General features: G+C 38.3%; 1 protein-coding gene across 11 annotated transcripts in view; it reads left to right on the top strand.

The window, feature by feature from the left end:
* TFDP2 (transcription factor Dp-2) overlaps nt 1–20,745 on the top strand; it is a 191,486-nt gene that overhangs the window by 122,863 nt on the left and 47,878 nt on the right. For 7 of the 11 annotated variants that reach the window (XM_061167746.1, XM_061167745.1, XM_061167747.1 and 4 more), the window contains 2 exons: nt 15,608–15,711; nt 19,830–19,951. In XM_061167746.1, coding sequence (XP_061023729.1) covers nt 15,608–15,711; nt 19,830–19,951 — 226 coding nt within the window. The remainder of the gene's footprint in view (nt 1–15,607; nt 15,712–19,829; nt 19,952–20,745) is intronic. The other 4 variants (XM_061167749.1, XM_061167750.1, XM_061167755.1 and 1 more) reach the window with 1 other exon arrangement.

Here is a 20,745-nt window from a genome sequence, read left to right as displayed (position 1 = left end):
CCCTCGGCTGTGTGATGACAGATAGAGCAGTGCTGTTCAGTAGGACGACGTAAGTCACATAATTTTAAATTTTCTAGTAGCCAGGTTAAAATGATGAAAAGAAACGGATAAAATTAATCTGAGTGATAAATTTTACTTACCCCAGTATCTAGAACATTTATCATTGAACATGTAGTCAACATAATCAAATTTTCAGTGAGATAGATTTTAGTTACTTAGCCTTCAAAATCTGTTATCTTACATTTAAAGCACATTTCAGTTTAGATGTTAAAGTTTCAACAATTGAGGTGAAATGCAGTACTACCAAAATAGGCTGTGTTTTTTTTTTAGTCATGCTGTTTTTAATGGCAAAATATTTTCTACTGCTTCAGTTTGTAGATTTGAGTTAATTAAAATTTTAAAAGTTTAGGAATTTGGAGAGGGAAACGGCAACTCACTCCAGTATTCTTACCTGGGAAATCCTGCACACTGGATTTCCCAGGCTTCAGGAGCCTGGCGGTACAGCAGGACTTAGCGACTACGCAACAAGAACAGAAGCTTAGAAATTAGGTCCTCAGTCATGCTAACTCCGTTTCAAGTCCTTTATAGCTTCTGTCTAATGACTACTGTATTGGAAAGCTTGGGAGTAAAGTTGTGGGGTTAGGTGGGCCTAATGCAGGACAGGTGGATGAGTCAGGAACACTTCACAATAATTCAAGATAGAAATGGTCACTTGGATCAGACTGGTAGCAGCAGAGTGGATGAGAAATGGTTGCATTCAAGATACATTTTATTTTGTTTTATTTTTTAAACTGTGAGTTTATTGAGGGCTTGATATTATTATTTATTTGCCTGCGCTGGGTCTTCATTGCCACATGATGTGTGGGATCTTTAGTTATGACTCTTAGTTGTGGCACGTGGGATCTAGTTCCCTGACCAGGGATGGAACCCAGACCCCCTGCATTGGGAGTACAGAGTTTTAGCTACTGGACCACCAAGGAAGTCCCACATTTATTTTATTTTTTGTAAACATTAAGTCATTTTTATTGTGGGTATGGATACAGATATATAGCAAAGAACTAATTCAAAATAAGGACCACCATCATAAATGTAAACCAGCAATGTTCTGACACAACCTCTTTGTACATAGATTGTTTGGGTGGGTTTTTTTTAATTAGTTTTTTGGGTACACATTGTTATGTTTTTCATTGTCCATCTGCTTTTTTTTGTTTTTTTTAATCTGTATTTTTCAAAGGTTACTTTCCATGAACAGTTATTGTAAGACACTGGCTATATTTCTCATGTTGAACAATACTTCCTTGAGCCTATCTTACACCCAATAATTTGTGCTTCCCACTCCCCGACCTCTATATTGTCTGCCCTTCCGCCCAACTGGTAACCACTACTTTGTTTTCTAGTCAGAACACATTTTAAAGATAGGGCCAGTAGGATTTGTTAATGGATTGTATGTAGGATATAAGACAATGTCAATAGTCATCTCTTCTGGTCTATAAAGACTTGAAGAATGGAACTGACATTTACTGCGATGAAGAGAGAGATGGGAGAAGGAGTTTTCTGTGTGGGATGGGGAGCAGTCAGAGATTGGGAGTATTAAGAGTTCAGTTTCGAGTATGTTAAGTTCGAGGTAATGATTAAACATCAAAATGGAGATATGCAAAAGGATATTTGTATACATGAGTCTGACACGAGCTGTTGTACCACCTCGTGAGGAAGAGTTGACAGGGAAGAGTCAGAGGACTGATAGAAAGGGCTCTCGAATGTTTCTAGAGAGGAGGATCCAGCAACCACGAGGGAGGAGAAGCCAGTGGTTCGGAGGAGAGCCCAGAGAGAATGGAGGTTTGGACGCCAAGTGGAGAGTGTTTGAGAGGAAGATGTGATTTTGAAAAGCATCAGGTATGGCTGACAGATTAAGGTTAAGTTGAAAACTGAGAATTGACCATTGGATTTAGCAACGTGGAGATGATCTTGGTAACAACTAGTTCAGTGAAGTTTGGGAGTGGCCACGGGAGTGGGTTAAAGAAAACAGAGTGGAGAAGGAGAGAGAGCAGGTGTTGACAGATTTTGTGAGTTTTGTTGTTGTGAAGGGCAACAGAAATGAATTGGTAGCTGGAGAGCTGTGTACGTAGTTAAGGAAACTTAACTATGTTTTTGTGTTCTGTTTTTAAGATGAAAGAAAAAAATGCGTGTTCATATGCTGATAAGAATGATCCAGCAGAAGGGGATAGATTGTGATGATGCAAGAGGTTTTCAAAAGAGAGTAGCTGAAAGAATGTAGTTTAGACAAATCCATGAACTACCTGTTTAAAAAATAAATTTGTAAAGTAGGTAACAGAAGAGGACACGCAAGAGGATTTTTAATCTGTAATTAGCTTCTTAGCAATAAGAAGCCTAGGGCACTTTTTTCCAATTTTTTAAAATTAAGATGCAATTTACATGCAGTAGAATTAACCCTTTTTAGGCTAGAGTTCTACGAGTTTGACAAACACATATGTACACCACCACATTTTTAAACTTTTCTTTAGGGCTGTAGGTTTAGCTTGTCCTGTGAAGTTTGGACCCTGTATAACAGTTTCTGATTTGAAATATTTATAAACCCATAAAATAAGCATATTTGTTCCTATAATAAGTTCCTAATATGGTTCTTCTAGGAGGATGTGATAGGCTTGGATGGAGGTTTTCCCCAAAGCTAGTTCAAGGCCAAAAATTTTTTCCCCAGAAGATAAAATATAACTTGTACTAACATCATATGTGCTTAGTCACTTTAGTCATGTCTGACTCTTTGCAACCCCGTGGACTGTAGCCCACAGGCTCCTCTATCCATGGGGATTCTCTAGGCAAGAATACCAGGGTGGGTTGCCATGCCCGTTTCCAGGGGAATCTTCTGACCCATGCCTCTTATGTCTCTTGCATTGGCAGGAGGGTTCTTTACCACTAGCGCTATTTGGGAAGTCCACTGACATCATAACAAACCACAATTATTTGAATTTTTCATTTTAATTGGACATATTAAAGGTGATTAAATATAACTATAACTGTGCCCCTGCCCACGCTGCCCCCCCCCCCCCGCCCCCCAAGAATTACGACTGAAAGAACTCTTTGGTGTCTGGACAATTCTAATGGAAAACAGAAGGATTCCAGTTATTCAAGAAATTGAGATAAAATTTGAGGCAAAATTTTGTGCCTCTGCCAAGATTTGGCATAAGTTTTAGCTCTTTTTCGAGCCCCTTTCCTAGGTGATTGATATCATTTTAGTTAATTCAGGGAATTGCCAGGATCAAAATCCAGGCAGGTCTTTAAATTTTTGTTTTTAATAAATACATCATGTGCCAGACATTGGCTTCAGGACAGTGTCAGGACCCTGTTGCCAGGCAGCTGTGAATTAAGGCCAAGTAGTTATGAAAAATTATGTAGACGTGGTTTGGTTTACTCCTAATGGAGCTGACATTTCAGGAGGCTGGATGTTTGTAACCTATTTCAATGTCTTTTGAATCCAAAAAATTATATTTCTGCTGCTGAGCCTAGTTGATTTTATGAAACTAAATTATGTCTAAATATATTTCTTTTATTTCTAGATATTACAATTGTGAAATCCCAGTAGAGTCCCTTTAACTGCTCCTGAAACAGATTTCGTTTTTACTAATTATAAAACAGAGATGCTTCATTTGTGGATCTTCACCTTGTATGAACAGTACCAGCTGACTCCCTGTCATTCGCTCTCTCTCTGTGGTTTTTTTTGTTTTTTTTTTTTTTTTGGTTCAGAGTAGCAATAGGTTTTTACATTATAAAACAAGTGCATGCATGTTCATAAAACTTTTTAATAATAATAAAGTATAAAACAAAGGAAAACATTTTTCTTCACCCAGAAAGTGAAAGTGAAGTCGCTCAGTCGTGTCCGACTCTTTGCGACCCCATGGACTGTAGCCTACCAGGCTCCTCCTTCCATGGGATTCTCCAGGCAAGAGTACTGGAGTGGGTTGCCATTTCCTTCTCCAACTCACCCAGAGGTAACCTCTATTAAGTTTGTTATCTTGCCAGACTCTTTCTGCATCTGTAAACTTACGTGTATATGTAGATTGTTTTTTTTTTAATTGAAGGATAGTTGCTTTACAGAATTTACAGATTTACAAATTTACAAATTTAATTTACAGATAGTTGCTTTTGTTGTTTTCTGTCAGACCTCACCATGAATCAGCCATAGGTATACATATCCCCTTCCCTTTGAAGCTCCCTCCCATCTCCCTCCCCATCCCACCCCTCTAGGTTGATAAAGAGCCCCTGATTGGGGTTTCCTGAGACATACAGCAAATTCCCGTTGGCTATCAATTTTACATATGATAATGTAAGTTTCCATGTTTCTCTTTCCATACATCTCACCCTCTCCTCCCCTCTCCCCATGTCCATAAATCTATTCTCTATGTCTGTTTCTCCATTGCTGCCCTGTAAATAAATTCTTCAGTACCATTTTTCTAGATTCTGTATATATGCATTAGACTATGATATTTCTCTTTCTCTTTCTGACTTACTTCACTCTGTATAATAGGCTCTAGGTTCATCCACCTCATCAGAACTGACTCAAATGGATTCCTTTTTATGGCTAAGTAATATTCTATTGTGTATATGTACCACTAATTCTTTATCCATTCATCTGTCGATGGACATCTAGGTTGCTTCCATGTTCCAGCTATTGTAAATAGTGCTGCAGTGAACAATGGGATACATGTGTTTTTTTTCAATTTTGGTTTCCTCAGGGTATATGCCTAGGAGTGGATTGCTGGGTCATATGGTGGTTTTATTCCTAGTTTTCTAAGGAATCTCCGTACCATCTTCCACAGTGGCTGTATCAATTTACATTCCCACCAGCAGGGCAAGAGCATTCCTATTTCTCCACATGTTCCCAGCATTTATTGTTTGTAGACTTTTTGATGGTGGCCATTCTGACTGGTGTGAGGTGATATTTCATTGTAGTTTTGATTTACATTTCTGTAATAATGAGCGGTGTTGAGCATCTTTTCATGTGTTTGTTAGCCATCTGTATGTCTTCCTTGGAGAAATGTCTGTTTAGGTCTTTTTCCCACTTTTTGATTGGGTTATTTGTTCTTCTGGTATTGAGTTGTATGAGCTGCTTGTATATTTTGAAAATTAATCCTTTGTCAGTTGTTTCATTTTTGTTTATTTTCTCCCATTCTGAGGGTTGTCTTCACCTTGCTTATAGTTTCCTTTGCTGTGCAAAAGCTTTTAGGTTTAATCAGATCCCACTTGTTTACTTCTGTTTTTATTTCCATTACTCTAGGAGGTAGATTGTAGAGGGTCTTGCTTTGATTTATGTCATGAAGTGTTCTGCCTATGTTTTCCTCTAAGAGTTTTATAGTTTCTGGTCTTACATTTAGGTCTTTAATCCATTTTGAGTTTATTTTTATGTATGGTATTAGGAAGTATTCTAATTTGATTCTTTTGCATGTAGCTGTCCAGTTTTCCCAGCACCATTTATTGAATATGCCCATTGTATATTCTTGCCTCCTTTGTCAAAAGTAAGGTACCCATAGGTGCATGGGTTTATTTCTGGGCTTTCTATCTTGTTCTGTTGGTCTATATGTCTGTTTTTATACCAGTATCATACCATCTTGATGACTGTAGCTTTGCAGTATAATCTGAAGTCAGAAAGTTCTTGATGACTGTAGCTTTGTAGTATAATCTGAAGTCAGAAAGTTTGATTGCTCCAGCTCCATTCTTTCTCAAGACTGCTTTGGCTATTCAGGGTCTTTTGTGTTTCCATATGAATTGTGAAAATTTGTTTTTAGTCCTGTGAAAAATGCCATTGGTAATTTGATAGGATAGCATTGAATCCATAGATTGCTGATATATATATATATATATACTGATATATAAAATCCATAATTATTGATATATATGTTCCTGTTGTCATTTTCTTAATTGTTTGGGGTTTGATTTGTAGATCTTTTTCTTCTCTTGTGTTTCTTGACTATGTAAGTCCCTTTAACATTTGTTGTAAAGCTGGTTTGGTGATACTGAATTCTCTTAACTTTGGCTTGTCTGAAAAGCTTTTGATGTCTCCATCAATTTTCAATGAGATCCTTGCCAGGTAGAGTAATCTTGGTTGTAGATTTTTCCCCTTTCAGTACTTTAAATATATTCTGCCATTCCCTTCTGGCCTGCAGAGTTTCTGCAGAAAGATCAGCTATTAAAACGTGTGGGGTTTCCCCTGTTTGTTACTTTTTGCTTTTCCCTTGCAGCTTTTAATATTCTTTCTTTGCGTTTAATCTTTGTTAGTTTGATTAGTACATGTCTTGGCGTGTTTCTCCTTGGGTTTATCCTGTATGGGACTCTTTGCACCTCTTGGACTTGATTGACTATTTCCTTTTCCATGTTGGGGAAATTTTCAACTATAATCTCTTCAAAAATTTTCTCATACCCTTTCTTTTTCTCTCTTCTTCTGGGACCCCATAATTCGAATTTGGTGCATTTGCTATTGTCCCAGAGGTCTCTGAGACTATTCTCAGTTCTTTTCATTTTACTTTATTCTGCTCTTCAGAAGTTATTTCCACCATTTTATCTTCCACGTCACTGGTTCGTTCTTCTGCTTCTGATATTCTGCTATTGATGCCTTCTAGAGTATTTTTAATTTCGGTTAATTGTGTTGTTTGTATATTTATTCTTTACTTCTTCTAGGTCTTTGTTAATTGATTTTTGCATTTTCTCCATTCTGTTTTCAAGGTTTTTGATCATCTGTACTATCATTATTCTGAATTCTTTTTCAGGTAGTTTTTCTATTTCCTCTTCATTTATTTGGATTTCTGTGTTTCTAGTTTGTTCCTTCATGTGTGCGGTATTTCTCTGCCTTTTCATTATTTTTTTTTTAAGCTTACTGTGTTTGAGGTCTCCTTTCCCCAGGCTTCAAGGTTGAATTCTTTCTCCCTTTTGTTTTCTGTCCCCACTAAGATTGGTGGAGTGGTTTGTGTAAGCTTCATATAGGGTAAGATTTATGCTAAGATTTTTTGTTTGTTTGTTTTGCCTCTGATGGGCAAGACTGAGTGAGGTGATAATCCTGTCTGATGATTGGGTTTGTTCTTTTGTTTTGTTTGTTGTTTGAATGTACAGGGTGCTACTGGTGGTTGGGTGATGCCAGGTCTTTTATTCAAGTGGTTTCCTCTGTAGGAGTTCTCACTATTTGATACTCCCTAGGGTTAGTTCTCTGGTTGTCTGGAATCTTAGAGTCAGTGCTCCCACTCCAAAGGCTCATGGCTTGATCTCTGGTTGGGAACGAAGATTCCACAAGTGGTTTGTTATGGCATTCAGTTCAGTCACTCAGTTGTGTCCAACTCTTTGCAACCCCATGAACCTCCCTGTCCATCACCAACTCCCGGAATACACCCAAACCCATGTCCATTGAGTTGGTGATGCCATCCAACCATCTCATCCTCTGTCGTCCCCTTGTCCTCCTGCCCTCAATCTTTCCCAGCATCAGGGTCTTTTCCAATGAGTCAGCTCTTCGCATCAGGTGGCCAGAGTATTGGAGTTTCAGCTTCAGCATCAGTCCTTCCAATGAACACCCAGGACTGATCTCCATTAGGATGGACTGGTTGGATTTCCTTGCAGTCCCAGGGACTCTCAAGAGTCTTCTCCAACAACACAGTTCAAAAGCATCAATTCTTCTCAGCTCTGCTCTCTTTATAGTCCAACTCTCACATCCATACATGACCACTGGAAAAACCATAGCCTTGACTAGACGGACCTTTGTTGGCAAAGTGATGTCTTTGCTTTAAAATATGCTGTCTAGGTTGGTCATAGCTTTTCTTCCAAGGAGTAAGCGTCTTTTGATTTCATGGCTGCAGTCACCATCAGCAGTGATTTTGGAGCCCCAAAAATAAAGTCCATCACTGTTTCCACTGTTTCCCCATCTATTTGCCATGAAGTGATGGTACCAGATGCCATGATCTTAGTTTTCTGAATGTTGAGCTTTAAGCCAACATTTAAGCCAACATCCTCTTTCACTTTCATCAAGAGGTTTTTTAGTTCGTCTTCACATTCTGCCATAAGGGTGGTGTCATCTGCATATCTGAGGTTATTGATATTTCTCCTGGCAATCTTGAGTCCAGCTTGTGCTTCCTCCAGCCCAGCGTTTCTCATGATGTACTCTGCATATAAGATAAATAAGCAGGGTGACAATATACAGCCTTGACATACTCCTTTTCCTATTTGGAACCGGTTTGTTGTTCCATGTTCAGTTCTAACTATTGCTTCCTGACCTGCATACAGATTTCTCAAGAGGCAGGTCAGGTGGTCTGGTATTCCCATCTCTTTCATAATTTCCCAGATTATTGTAACCCACACAGTCGAAGGCTTTGGCATAGTCAAGAAAGCAGAAATAGATGTTTTTCTGGAACTCTCTTGTGTTTTCAATGATCCAGCGGATGTTGGCAATTTGATCTCTGGTTTCTCTGCCTTTTCTAAAACCAGCTTGAACATCTGGAAGTTCACAGTTCATGTATTACTGAAGCCTGGCTTGGAGAATTTTAAGCATTACTTTACTAGCATGTGAGATGAGTGCAATTGTGCAGTAGTTTGAGCATTCTTTGGCATGGCCTTTCTTAAGTGAGATTAAATAAAGCCTATACCCAAAAGTGAGAAACCAAGATGAACCCCAGACATACAGCAGTTACAAAATCAAGCGAATAATAATTAAAATAATGGAATATACCCATATACATATACATCCATAAGCAAAATCAAAATAGTCCAACAAAAATAATGTACAATAGATTTACTTGGTGAACAAAGGAAACCAAAAATTATATCTACCAGTTAAGAACAAACTAACTAAAGCACAAACTGGGAAGCAAAACTAAAGCAAGGTGCTACCTGAAGAATAAAGCAATGAAAACAAAACTAACAAATATATTGAGAGGAAAGGAAATAAAGAAAAGAAAGAATAGATATGCAAAGCTAAATAGAGACAGATAAAGAAGATTTATATGCATTAAAGATTAACTGCAAGGGGAAAAGAATGGTAGGAAAAGCAAAGGAATAAATGTAGAAAAAATAATAATAGGTTTTAAAGAATTAAAAATTTTTTAAAAAGAAAAGAAAAAAGAAAAATAAGAGGAAAGTGGGGGGAAAAAACGAAAGTGCCAGAGAACTGCAAAAGCTCAATGTAGAGGCAGAGGTTTATAACAATAAAAAGTGTGATTGAAGAAAAACAAAAAAACTCAAAAGCTTAATTAGATTTCATCATGCCAATAAAATTGGCAGCTACGGGGTGTCTGGGTGGGGGGGAGGAAAAAAGGAAAAAAAATCCAAGAGAAACTACAGAAAAGTCAAAACATAAGAATAATAAGTGTTTTTTTTTGTGAGTCACTGCTGTCCAGGTCCTTTTCCTCACTGGGGGTCACAGCCCACCTCACCTCCCTAGGAGGCCCTCCAACACTGTGCTGGTCTCTGGACCTGCTGTGGGGGCAGCTCAGATTCTGTCTGGTCCTGCTCCTGTGTGTTCTTGCCTCCAATGTCCACAGCTCTCAGAGCCAGTGCATTTTCTTTTGTGGGAGCTGTCAGTGTCCTTTGATGTATTCCATAGACACAGAGTCTGCCTAGTTGATCGTGTGGATTTAATCTGCAGCTTGTACAGCTGGTGGGAAGGTTTCGGGTCTTCTCCTTTAGCCGCACTGCCCCTGGGTTTCACTTGTGGTTTTATCTCCACCTCTGCATGTGGTTCGTCCTCTGGGGTTTGCTCCTGAGACTGCCCTGGAGGGCTTGGGTTTGCCCCTGGGAGGTCCAGGTGTGGAGGTGGTGCAGCTGCTTGGGTCACAGGGGTTCTGGCAGCACCAGGTACTCAGGGGAGTTGGCAGCTAGGGCAGCAGGAAATAAAGTGTTCTAGAAGGGTATGGCAACTGGTACTGGCCAATACACTCCAGTATTCTTGCCTGGAGAAACCCACCCCCACCCCCCCACCTCTGAGAAAGAAGCCTGGCAGGCCACAGTCCACAGGGTTGCAAAGAGTTGGACACGACCGAGGTGACCCCATGTGCATAGACACAAGTCTTTTTTTTTTTTGCCTGTGGAAGCCCTGCCCCAGTGAAGGCTGAGCATGAAGAAGGCGTAGTTGCTTGGGTCACAGGGACCCTGGCAGCACCAGACTGCTTCAGCCACTGGTACGGCCCTATCAAGACTTTTTTCGAGCCTCTGGTAGCTGTTGATCAGAAGGCCTCTTTGGCCATCTTCCAACGTAGCTCCGCCCACTCAGGCACTTAGAGGACTCCCTTGCCTGGGGTCGTTCTCTGTTGTTTTTAAGATAGACAGAATCATACCATTTAATCATCCTCTTTTTTTCTTTTTAGTCTTTATTAAATTTGTTACAATATTGCTTCTGTTTTATGTTTTGTTATTTTGGGTCTGAGGCATGTGGGGTCAAACCCACACCCCCTGCACAGGAAGGCTAAGTCTTAACCACTGGAGCACCAGGGAAGTCCTCAATCAGAAAAGTCCTCAGCTTTTATAATGGGAATGTTGTAATTTTTTAAGGGGCTTTATAGTACTCCATAATTAAAACATTTTAGTTGTTTCTCGGGTTTTGCTTTTATCTACAATGCTGTACTCCTAGGACATGTTCTTGTCTGCTTAGATTATTAGATTACAAATCCAGCAGAGGAATTGCTGGTCAGAAGGTATGACCATTTTTAACTGTGACATTGTTGAAGAGGCTAGGTATCAGCTCATCACTTAGGCCCCGGAGGGCAGTTGAAAGATTATTTGTTGAGGTAGAAAAGGCTTTAAAATGTGTATAGTTGTTTATTAGAACACTTGCTTAAAATTTTATACCTTTGCACACAGTCCCAAAACTCCTCTCTAATTACAGTGTTGGACTGCCCTCCTTGAAGGCTTTCCAGGAGACCTATTTACCCCCTTGACTGCCACAGACAGGTCACTTGCGCTCAGTACCTGTAGCGCTTATTAGCATTAATACTTGGTATACAGTAGGTACCAACTAAATATTTTTTAAATGCACCCGTTTTGCCACATTTTTACTAGCTCAGGACATTATCACACTTCTTAACCTTTATCAATCAGGTATATTAAATATTTTCCTCTTTTTTAATTGTCAATTTTTTTGTTATTAAAATTACACATATCTATCCTGTGTGAATTTGTTTACGAAGCCTGAGATTTGTGTTAAGTATATTGGGTCTTTTGCTGTTTAGAAAATGTTTATTTTTAGGTAGTGTATCTGTCAGTCTGTTTTCACTTCAGTTCAATGCAGTCGCTCAGTCGTGTCTGGCTCTTTGCAACCGCATGGACCACAGCATGCCAGGGCTTCCTGTCCATCACCAACTCCCGGAGTCTACTCAAACTCCATGTCCATTAAGTCGGTGATGCCATACAGCCATCTCATCCTCTGTCGTCCCCTTGTCCTCCTGCCCTCAATCTTTCCCAGCATCAGGGTCTTTTCCAATGAGTCAGCTCTTCACATGAGGTGGCCAAAGTATTGGAGTTTCAGCTTCAGCATCAGTCCTTCCAATGAACACTCAGGACTGATCTCCTTTAGGGTGGACTGGTTGGATTTCCTTGCAGTCCCAGGGACTCACAAGAGTCTTCTCCAACACCTTAGTTCAAAAACATCAGTTCTTTCACTTAAGTTTTCTAAATTTTGTTAATCTGCCCTTTCTCCATTCATTTGAAATGCTACTTTTACCACATATAAAATTTCCGCATATAAATGAAGCAAATTTGGGACTTCAATTTCTGTTTTGTCAGTTTTTTTGTCTGCATCTTAGCCAATGTCACATGAATTCAATCCCGTTAGCTATCTAATAATTGTGAAATCTGGGGGTCTAAAGTTCCTCTCTTTCCCCATTATTCCTTTATTTTTTTCAAAATTTTCTCAGCTGTTCTCGGTATTTACTTTTCCAGATACTCTTTAGAATCAAATTTATTTGTTTCCTGCTAAATTCTTTGATATGAACTGGCATAACAGATCTGGCTTTAACATTTTTCTTTTTGTTTTTGACCTAAGTTTTATATTCTTAATTTTCCTTTACTGTTAAGTTTCAAATTGAGATCAATTTATTCCCTAGCATTCATCATCTTTTTGTTGATATGTTTCTTGCTTCACTGTTATTTGCATATTTTTTACTTTTTTGCTCCTCACCCAGTGTATCAGAGATGATCTCATCTTAAACATTCAGCAGCCCTAAGATTATTATAAAAAAAAAAAAAAGTCATCTGAGAGTCAGACAGTTTCAGGGCTGGATTCATCTTTATATAGATTCGTGATGTGTCCCTCTCCTGCCCAGGACTGAGTGCATGGCACATGTCTGTCAGTTACAGTTCTTCCGCCTAGAATCACAGATTAGTGCTGCTCTCCAGTTAGGTGAATTTTTTTTTTTTTTTTTTTTCAAGAGAGCCAGTTAGGTGAATTTTTAAGCAGGTGAATAACCACATTTGGGGAGTTTTGATGATAACCTCAATCTTTAGCAACAGATAAGATATGCATATTACACGAAAGATCAGTTGAGCAGTTAGAGAGTAAGGACACTTTGATTATACCAATTGCTCAGTCATGTTTTAAAAACAATAAACAAAGGACCGGGTGTGTAAGTTTATTTCACCTGTTAAAAAGTAACAAAAAATACAGTTTAGGCTACATTACGGGAAGTATGGCATCCAGATTAGGAGAGGTAATAGCTCCTATCTGTACAAGTCAAACAATTTTTATTGTTTCATGCATCTCTTTTATGCCAGGAACTAAACCAGGCACTTGAATACACAGCTGACACCACAATCTCCTTTACAGTAGAATTTCAAGTAAATAATAGAGTTTATGAAAACCCAGAAGAAGAGCGTAGAGGCTAGAGACATAGAACAGAAGCTCTAGAGCCTGTAGGACCTTGTATAAATTATTTAACCTCACTCTGTCTTAATTTCTCCATGGGTAAAATGGAGTCAGTAAAAATATACTTCACACTTTTGTCTTAAGCAGTAATGAGATGATGTATATGTGGAAAGCCTCTAGAACACACTTGGGCACATAGTCATGGCTCAGAAAATAGCATGGAGTGCTATTTTGAAATGCTGAAAGGTAGGAGTCGTCTCAGCAGAAAGAGACTTCCCACCAGAAGGAATTGTGTGCCCCAGAGTTGGAGTGGTTGACCTGGATGGGGCCTTTCTGGAACTGCAGGGAATTTAATCTGATTGGAGTGGAAGGTGCATGTGGAAGGAGTAGCTAAGCACGAAGCTTCCCAGGGAGGCCGAGATCTCCAGGCGGGAGCTTTTGTGCCAATGTTAAGGAGTGTGAAAGGCATTTAGAAAACGTTGTGGAACCTCAGAAATGCCTTAAATAGGGAGTGTCCACAACAGTTTCATCAGTGGAAAGACTGGTTCTTCATGGATGTGCAGATACGCCAGGAAAGCCATTTGAGGTAGGATATCCAGTCGGGGAAGTGGTGCTCAACCCTGGCTTCACCTAGGAGCTTCCTGGAGAACTTTAACAGTCTGATGCCCAGGTTGACTCCAATTATATCAGCTGCCTGGGGGTGAGACCCAGACATTGGCGGTTTTTTATTGCTTCCCAGATAATTCCATTGCACAGCCAGGGCTGTGAACCTCTGTATCAGAGAAGTAACTGCATTCAAATGAGATCTGATAAAGTTCCAAATTAAACAAATGCTGGCAACATAAAGGAGCCAGGGTAAGGAGATAACAAGTAGGATGTGGTGGTTGGTTGAATGAGGAGGGGGTTGATGGTTTCTGGTTTGGGTAGCTGGTGCGTGATGATCTATACCAAGAAGGAGAAGCAGATTTGGGTACTGGTCCTTGCTGAGTGGGCATGAGAAGGGTAAGGAATTTGATTTTTTTCAAGCTTTTTATTTTTGTATTGGAGTACAGCCGATTAACTATGTTGTGATAGTTTCAGGTGGACAGCAGGGGGACTCGGCCGTACACATACATTTATCTATTCTCCCCCAAACTCCTCTCCCCTCCAGGCTGCCACATAACACTGAGCAGCGTCCCGTGCACGGAACAGTAGGACCTTGTTGGGTCTCCATTTTAAATGTAGCAGTGTGTACATAGCCATCTTCAACTCCCTAGGTATCCCTTCCCCCCGTCCTCCCCCCAACCCCCCAAACCCTGCAACCATAAGTTTGTTCTCTGGGTCTGTGACTCTGGTTTGTAAATAAGTTCATTGGTATTGTTTCTTTTTAGATTCTGCATAGAAGAGATGTCATATGATTAAAGAATTTGATTTTGAAATGTAGAATTTGAAGGAAATGATATAAGAAACTGAGGGGAAGGAGCCAGTAATATACTTGAAAACTCAGAAGACAGAGGAAATGATTGATGCGAGAGTTCCCTGAGAAGACAGGAAGTACAGAGCAGACATGAAAGAAGTAATTTATATGAGACTCTTCCTCTCTGAGGGAAATAAGTAAAAAAATTTGAGGGTGCAAGTAAGCTCACAGGCTGAGGAAGAGGAGCCGTAATTCAGGCTCATGGCCTGAGCTCCTTACTGCAGGAGATCTGCTGAGAACTAGGAGATGAGAGCAAGGCTTCAGGAGTTGGGCAGGCTTTGTAGGAGCTAACAAAGGGCCATCTGAGGATGGTGTCTTTCTGGTCCTACTCTTAAATGTTGATTTTTTTCCCCAGAGTTTCAGTGTTGACCCTCTTTCACACACTCCCTATGTGATCTCATTTGTTATGTTGGATCCCACTGTTATCTTCTGAGAGAAATATTGATAAACTGAAGTTTGTCCAGAAAAGTTATGTATTAACAGTTGACACATTCAGAAAATTATTGGTCGGCTTTTCCTTTGGAGGGATAGCATTTTGCTACCTTAATTTGAAATTTAGTTTGTTGACATCACTTGAAGACACTGTAAAGATCCCAGTAGTTTCCACCATCAGTAATTTGGTAGCATTATATTTGTTTTTCCAGTATAACAAAAATTTCAAAAAGTGGCTAACTCAACATTTTGAAACGATGTTAACTTTTAATATTAAAATTTTGTTTTATACTATAAAAAATTTTAATAGATATTTATTTTACCTCATGTCATCTTTTTGTTGTTGTGTTCTGTCATTTATAATCAAGATCTAACTGGGATTCTCAACTGTGATATAAACTATGATTTACATTATGTACTCGTAAATATTTTTTCCTTTAGAAAACCAACTGAAGGTTTAGTGGTTATCAGATAGACTGAACTATGTATTTTGCAAATTTATTTTGCTAATTCTCACTACAACAAAGCAGTAGTGTGACTTTTCTATGTGCCTTCTTGTTCATAACTTGATAAATTACTTAAGCACAAATGTGGGCTTCTCAGCTGGCTCGGTGGTAAAGAATCCGCCTGCCAGTGCGGGAGACACAGGTTCAGTCCCTGGGTTGGGAAGATCCGCTGGAGAAGGAAATGACAGTCCACTCCAGTATTGCCTGAAAAATCCAGTAGACAGAGCAACCTGGTGGGCTGCAGTCCACGGGGTAGCAAAAGAGTGAGAAACGACTTAGCAACTAAACAACAATAAAGCACAGATGTATAGGCTGATAGAAGGTGACCTTGACATTGCAGAACATTAACCTAGTGCTCTAATATCATTTCAGGTAACGTTTCATTTGTTGCATTTCCAGTTTCCAGCACCAACTCACCAACAAAGATTTTACCGAAAACCTTAGGACCAATAAATGTGAATGTTGGACCCCAAATGGTAAGAAAATCATCATATTTTAGGATTTGAAACTTTGCTTAGTTTATCTTAATTTAAAGGATAGTACTGAAGATACTTGGTGAAATACTCCAGTGAATACCTTATCTCAGTCACTTAATTTTTAAAGTTTTATTTTTAGCTGAGTCTAATTGGTTAGTCTTAAGAAAAAGACATTGTGCTCATCAGTGTTCAATTTTCATGTATTTTTGAATCTGGATTCTGAATGTGTTCTTAAGTTTTTTGCCCCTCTGCGAGGCTTCTCTTGTTTTCAGTTGATTTGAAATCTGTTATGTCTTATGTTCTTCTCCTTTTTCTTTTAAAATAACCTTTACTGCATTAAACTATATACTGTAATATAAACTGATTATGACCCAACAGTTAATCTGTATCTGGAGTTACTAATTTGAAAAACTCTTTGATGAAAGGACATTTAGGAAGAAACAACTCACCAACTCATGTCAATCTTTAGCAGTAGAAATAGTGAATTTAAACGGAAAATATTTAACCATTTCTCTGAAGGTATTCCATTAATTATGCTAGAGCTTAAAGTAGACAGTGCTTTTAAGACAGCCTTACTTATAAACAGTCACATCCAACTAATGTATTAATAAAAACTATACCTAATTTAAATGGCCTCACCCACCATTAGCAAAAGTAAGTAAACATTTGAACAATAATTCTTCCTTGTCAGTACTTACATCTTCTTATCTCTAGAGCCATAAGCATAAATTTTGTTCATAATATATGGTACTGTAGGCTATGCTAAATGCACAATTACTTAGATAAAAATCTCTTTTAACATACTGAATGGCTTCAGAAAGTCTTTGAGATCTTAAGACATACTAGACATAACATTTTTCTTCATCTCTTGAGGACTGTTAATCATCTGCAGAATCCAAGCTAAAGATGTTGCCCAGTTCTGTAACTATGTGAAGAATGTCATCTAGCCCCAAGCTCATAGAAACTTTAGCTCAGGTGAGGAGCCACAATTCTGAGTAGTTCAGGGTATATTTTCAAACATTTGCTAAGCATTCAGCCCTCACCAGTCACTGCAGTGGGTGCAAGTGAGATGACACACCTGACTTGAATGCCGGTATTTTGAAAGGTGATTCTATAAACATCAGAACTAAACAAGCATATGTGACCTTTCATGAGTCTGTCCCTTACAGTACTCCTCTGTTTTGAAAGACTGTTTCCTCTTGGTATTTCAGTGATGCTGCTAAGGCTCAAATTTGAATTCCTCTTTTGGAAACATGATTTTCCTTCCCACTGTCGGTTTGAACTAAAGTACATATAAGCCTTTACACACTTCAGTTTTGACAGTGATACGTACTCGTGTACATGACATACTCGATTACTGCAGACCTCAGAATCAGTGATACAAAGGTCAGAAGGAGAGGAGGTTTGGGGCTCTCCTTAAGAGCCAGCCCAAGACCAGTATCCCTGATTCTCAGGTACGTTTTGCAGTTCTGGGTCCTCAGGCAGGAATCAGAGTTTTCTTTTTAATTTCCTAGTTTATTGTCATTTGACTTCTTAATATACTGTAGAGCCCCAGTAAGAACCATTTCTCTCTCTTCTTATTTGTCTCTTTTGTATGCTGTCCCCTAATTTTCAATCTCTTATCCACGGTTTTTAAAACAATTTTATTAGAAAATTCTTAAGTAAAACTTCACCTGTTTGCCTCATACTTGCTCTTAAAATTTTTACATATCTCTTTGGAAACTAGATGTTCATGTTAGAGAGAAATTTCAAAAGTTCTCAAGAAAAAATTTATTTTCTGTGTTGATAGAAACTAGTTTAGAAGTAACTGTGACCTGGGATTCTTACTGTTTTCTTAGAGGGACCTGGTTTTATATATATACACACATATGCACAGACACACATATATTTATATAAGATAATCTCATGATCATTTTAACATGGTTAAAAACTGCATGTCTCTTACAATGACAATGAAAATTTTGTGAAATAATGAAACTCTTAAATACAACACTTTCTATTTAAATAGATTCCTTATAGTTTATAGTTATAGATTCTTTCCTTTCAGAATATACATGCTCTCTTGGCATTTCTTACTGTAGATGGCAGTAGCACATAAGAGATCTTGATTGAAGGTAGAAAATTTTCAGACTGAGGTTCAGTTGCTATATGACTTTCATAGGCTAAATGTAAATGTTCATTTCCCTTATCAGATCGACTGAATATTATTTTAATTTGGGGCTTCAAAATTAAGGTTCAGTTTTATAAAGCATGTGTGACTTATCACCTACGTGGACTAATTTTCCTGTGCTCATTGGTTGGTCAAGCTCTGTTGACTTCTGTTTGGTTTTGTTTAAGGCTCACTGTTGCCGTTCTGGTTTAAGAACTTACTACATCTCACAAGAACTTCTAATTTATGGATCCAGTTCAAGTCTAGCATCCTTCCAGTTTCTTTGTTCATGAAATGTTTGTTAAAGACTTGCTTGCTAAGAGGAAGGAACAGAGTATTGCTAATCACTCTCAGATCAGAAAAGAATAGCAGCTAACAGCCTGACATGGAGGAAGAAAAAGTGAACTGAAACATAACAACTTAGTCCAAAGTCATTCTCAATCAAAATAACCAGCTTTTCTCTGTGTCCTATTTCCCTTCCTCCTTCCTCCTTTCTTCTTCTTCTTCTTTTTGTTTTTTCCTACAAAGCCCTTAAAATTAGGTAGAACTGAGCCTGTAGAGTCCTAAAGAAAAGAACTCCATTGTTTTTTTCAGATTGCACAAGTAATGCACTCTGTTTCAGGGTAAGTCGGAATACTTAGAATTGCTTTGTGGAGACTCCTGTTCTAGGAATACAGTAGACCAGGGGCTGATCAAATACTCAGACTTTATTTCTCAAGCACTCATGCTCCGGGTCAGCATAATAGAGAACAGAATGTATGATGCAGTGATTGGTGAGAACTACACCCTTTATATTGTATTTTCTTACTGGATTTTATATAGTCCTTTCTAGCATATCAATGAAGAAAGAAGCTACTTTTTTTCATCATTTTAAAAGCTGGGTCTTCTGTCTCAGTTCAGTAAATGTTTACTGATTCTTTCCTATGAGTGTCTCCTAGCACTGTGGTAGGCCCTGCAAACACCCTCTACCTTTAAGGATCCTGCATTGAGATGGAGGTGAGGAGTATGGTGGTATGGAAAATGTGGAAGGCTTGGAGGTACAATCGCCTTGTCTAGTGTTCCTTTTTTCTCATGAGGCAAATTTCTGAATGCCCTGTTTAATAATCCTTGGCATATTATGAGGATCAGAATTCCCCAGCTATCTGTCAGTATTTGTTGTGTTTTGTTTGACTATAGAATTAATTTATTAAAATAGTTTCCTAATTATTTGTATGTAGTAACATCTCCCCAGACCCACTAATACTCCCATTCCCTGGAGCATGCCTTTATTTTATTTACTGTTTTGTGTGTGTGTGTGTGTGAAAATAGGGTTTTAGAAAAGTCTTTCATCTTAGTTCTATTCATTCCCTTTCTGGAATCTGTCCATAGGAAATTAAAGCCAAGATAATTTTGCAAAAAGGTTTATCACAGCATTATTTATAATATTGAATATTTGTAAAAAATCTAATAATAGGGTGTAATTAATCCGTATAACAGAATGTTTTATGGTCTTTAAAATGTGTTTGAAGAATATTTAATGATATGAGGAAATGCTCTTTAAAAAAAAAAAACAGATAAAACTGCATCTATGTAAGAATCCAAATTGTGTAATGTCTTTGCATATGTTTTGGACTGTGAAAATCTAATTTGCTGCTATCCCAGTTCTAGTTATTCAAGTTCAACTAAAATTAGTTTCCATAATTCTAAAGAAAGGTTTTCGTTTTTCTGATTCTTAAAATGTTGTCAGTCGCCAGCTTAATCCTTCCCAGTTGCTGTTCACTTGCTGAAATCCACAGTGTACTTTGTATCAGTGTTGATAGTTGTGCTTCAGGATCTTAGAATATACAGTGGGTCAAAGGTATTGCTTAGATTTTAGACGATTGATATTAAGGACATTTTAGATAATAAGATTCCCTCCTTACAAAGTTATTTCCTGCCTGTAGGCTTACCTTAACAACTAAGAATATTTATCCTTGCTTTGACTTTGCAGATTATAAGCACACCGCAGAGACTGACCAGTTCAGGAAGTGTTCTGATTGGGAGTCCATACACCCCCGCACCAGCAATGGTCACTCAGACACACATAGCAGAAGCTGCTGGCTGGGTCCCAGGGTAAGAGGAGTGCTGCAAGTTACCATTTTTAAAGACTTTTTTTTTTTAAAGTTCTGATACTTTTTTGCTCACTGTCTTATCTTCTGTTCTTTTTTTATGGTTTTAAAAACTGGTGTGTTTCCTTTAAGATCACCTGTTTATTTCATTGTATGTCCTAGGTATGAAATGGGCATCCAGGATATATCCTCTGGATCTTGGTTCCCTAACTAGGGATTGAACCCTTGTCCTCTACAGTGGAAGCGTAGAGTCTTAACCACTGAACCACCAGGGAATTCCCTGGAACAACCATTTTAAACAGAAAAATAAAACAATAACTTATAACTGAAACTTCTTTCTTCAGCTCTGAAAGAAGGCTGCTTTTTATGATTTTGACTTTTAGCCACTTTGGAGATGTAAAAACTGCATTTTATATTGTTTTAACAAACATAAGAAAGGAGTTATGTATATGTGTGTGTGCACTTAGATTTTCCCCTTGAAACTAGCATTTTTGTTTCATTTAAAACCAGAAAAAGAACTAGGGAAAAAAAAGAGACCAAAATATATTAAAAGTTTCGTTGAGTTTTATCTTGGACACTAGGCTATTAAATCAGTATCCCTTCTTTGTTACTCATTTGCCACTTTTAATATCAGATCTCTGCATGTTCCATCTTTACCTGTAAAATAACCTTATTCAACCTTTCTCCCCTCCTTATCATTTTATCATCTCATCCCTCCATAAAAGGAAATAGTAAAATAAGTGACTGAAAATTTTATTTTGTCCCTTTAGAAATTATTTCCAAAATGGCATACCACAC

Source organism: Dama dama, chromosome 19 (assembly GCF_033118175.1).
Source record: "Dama dama isolate Ldn47 chromosome 19, ASM3311817v1, whole genome shotgun sequence".
Classification (NCBI taxonomy): domain Eukaryota; kingdom Metazoa; phylum Chordata; class Mammalia; order Artiodactyla; family Cervidae; genus Dama; species Dama dama.
The sequence above is the reverse complement of the archived record's forward strand: the minus strand, read 5'-3'. Positions and strand labels throughout refer to the sequence as shown.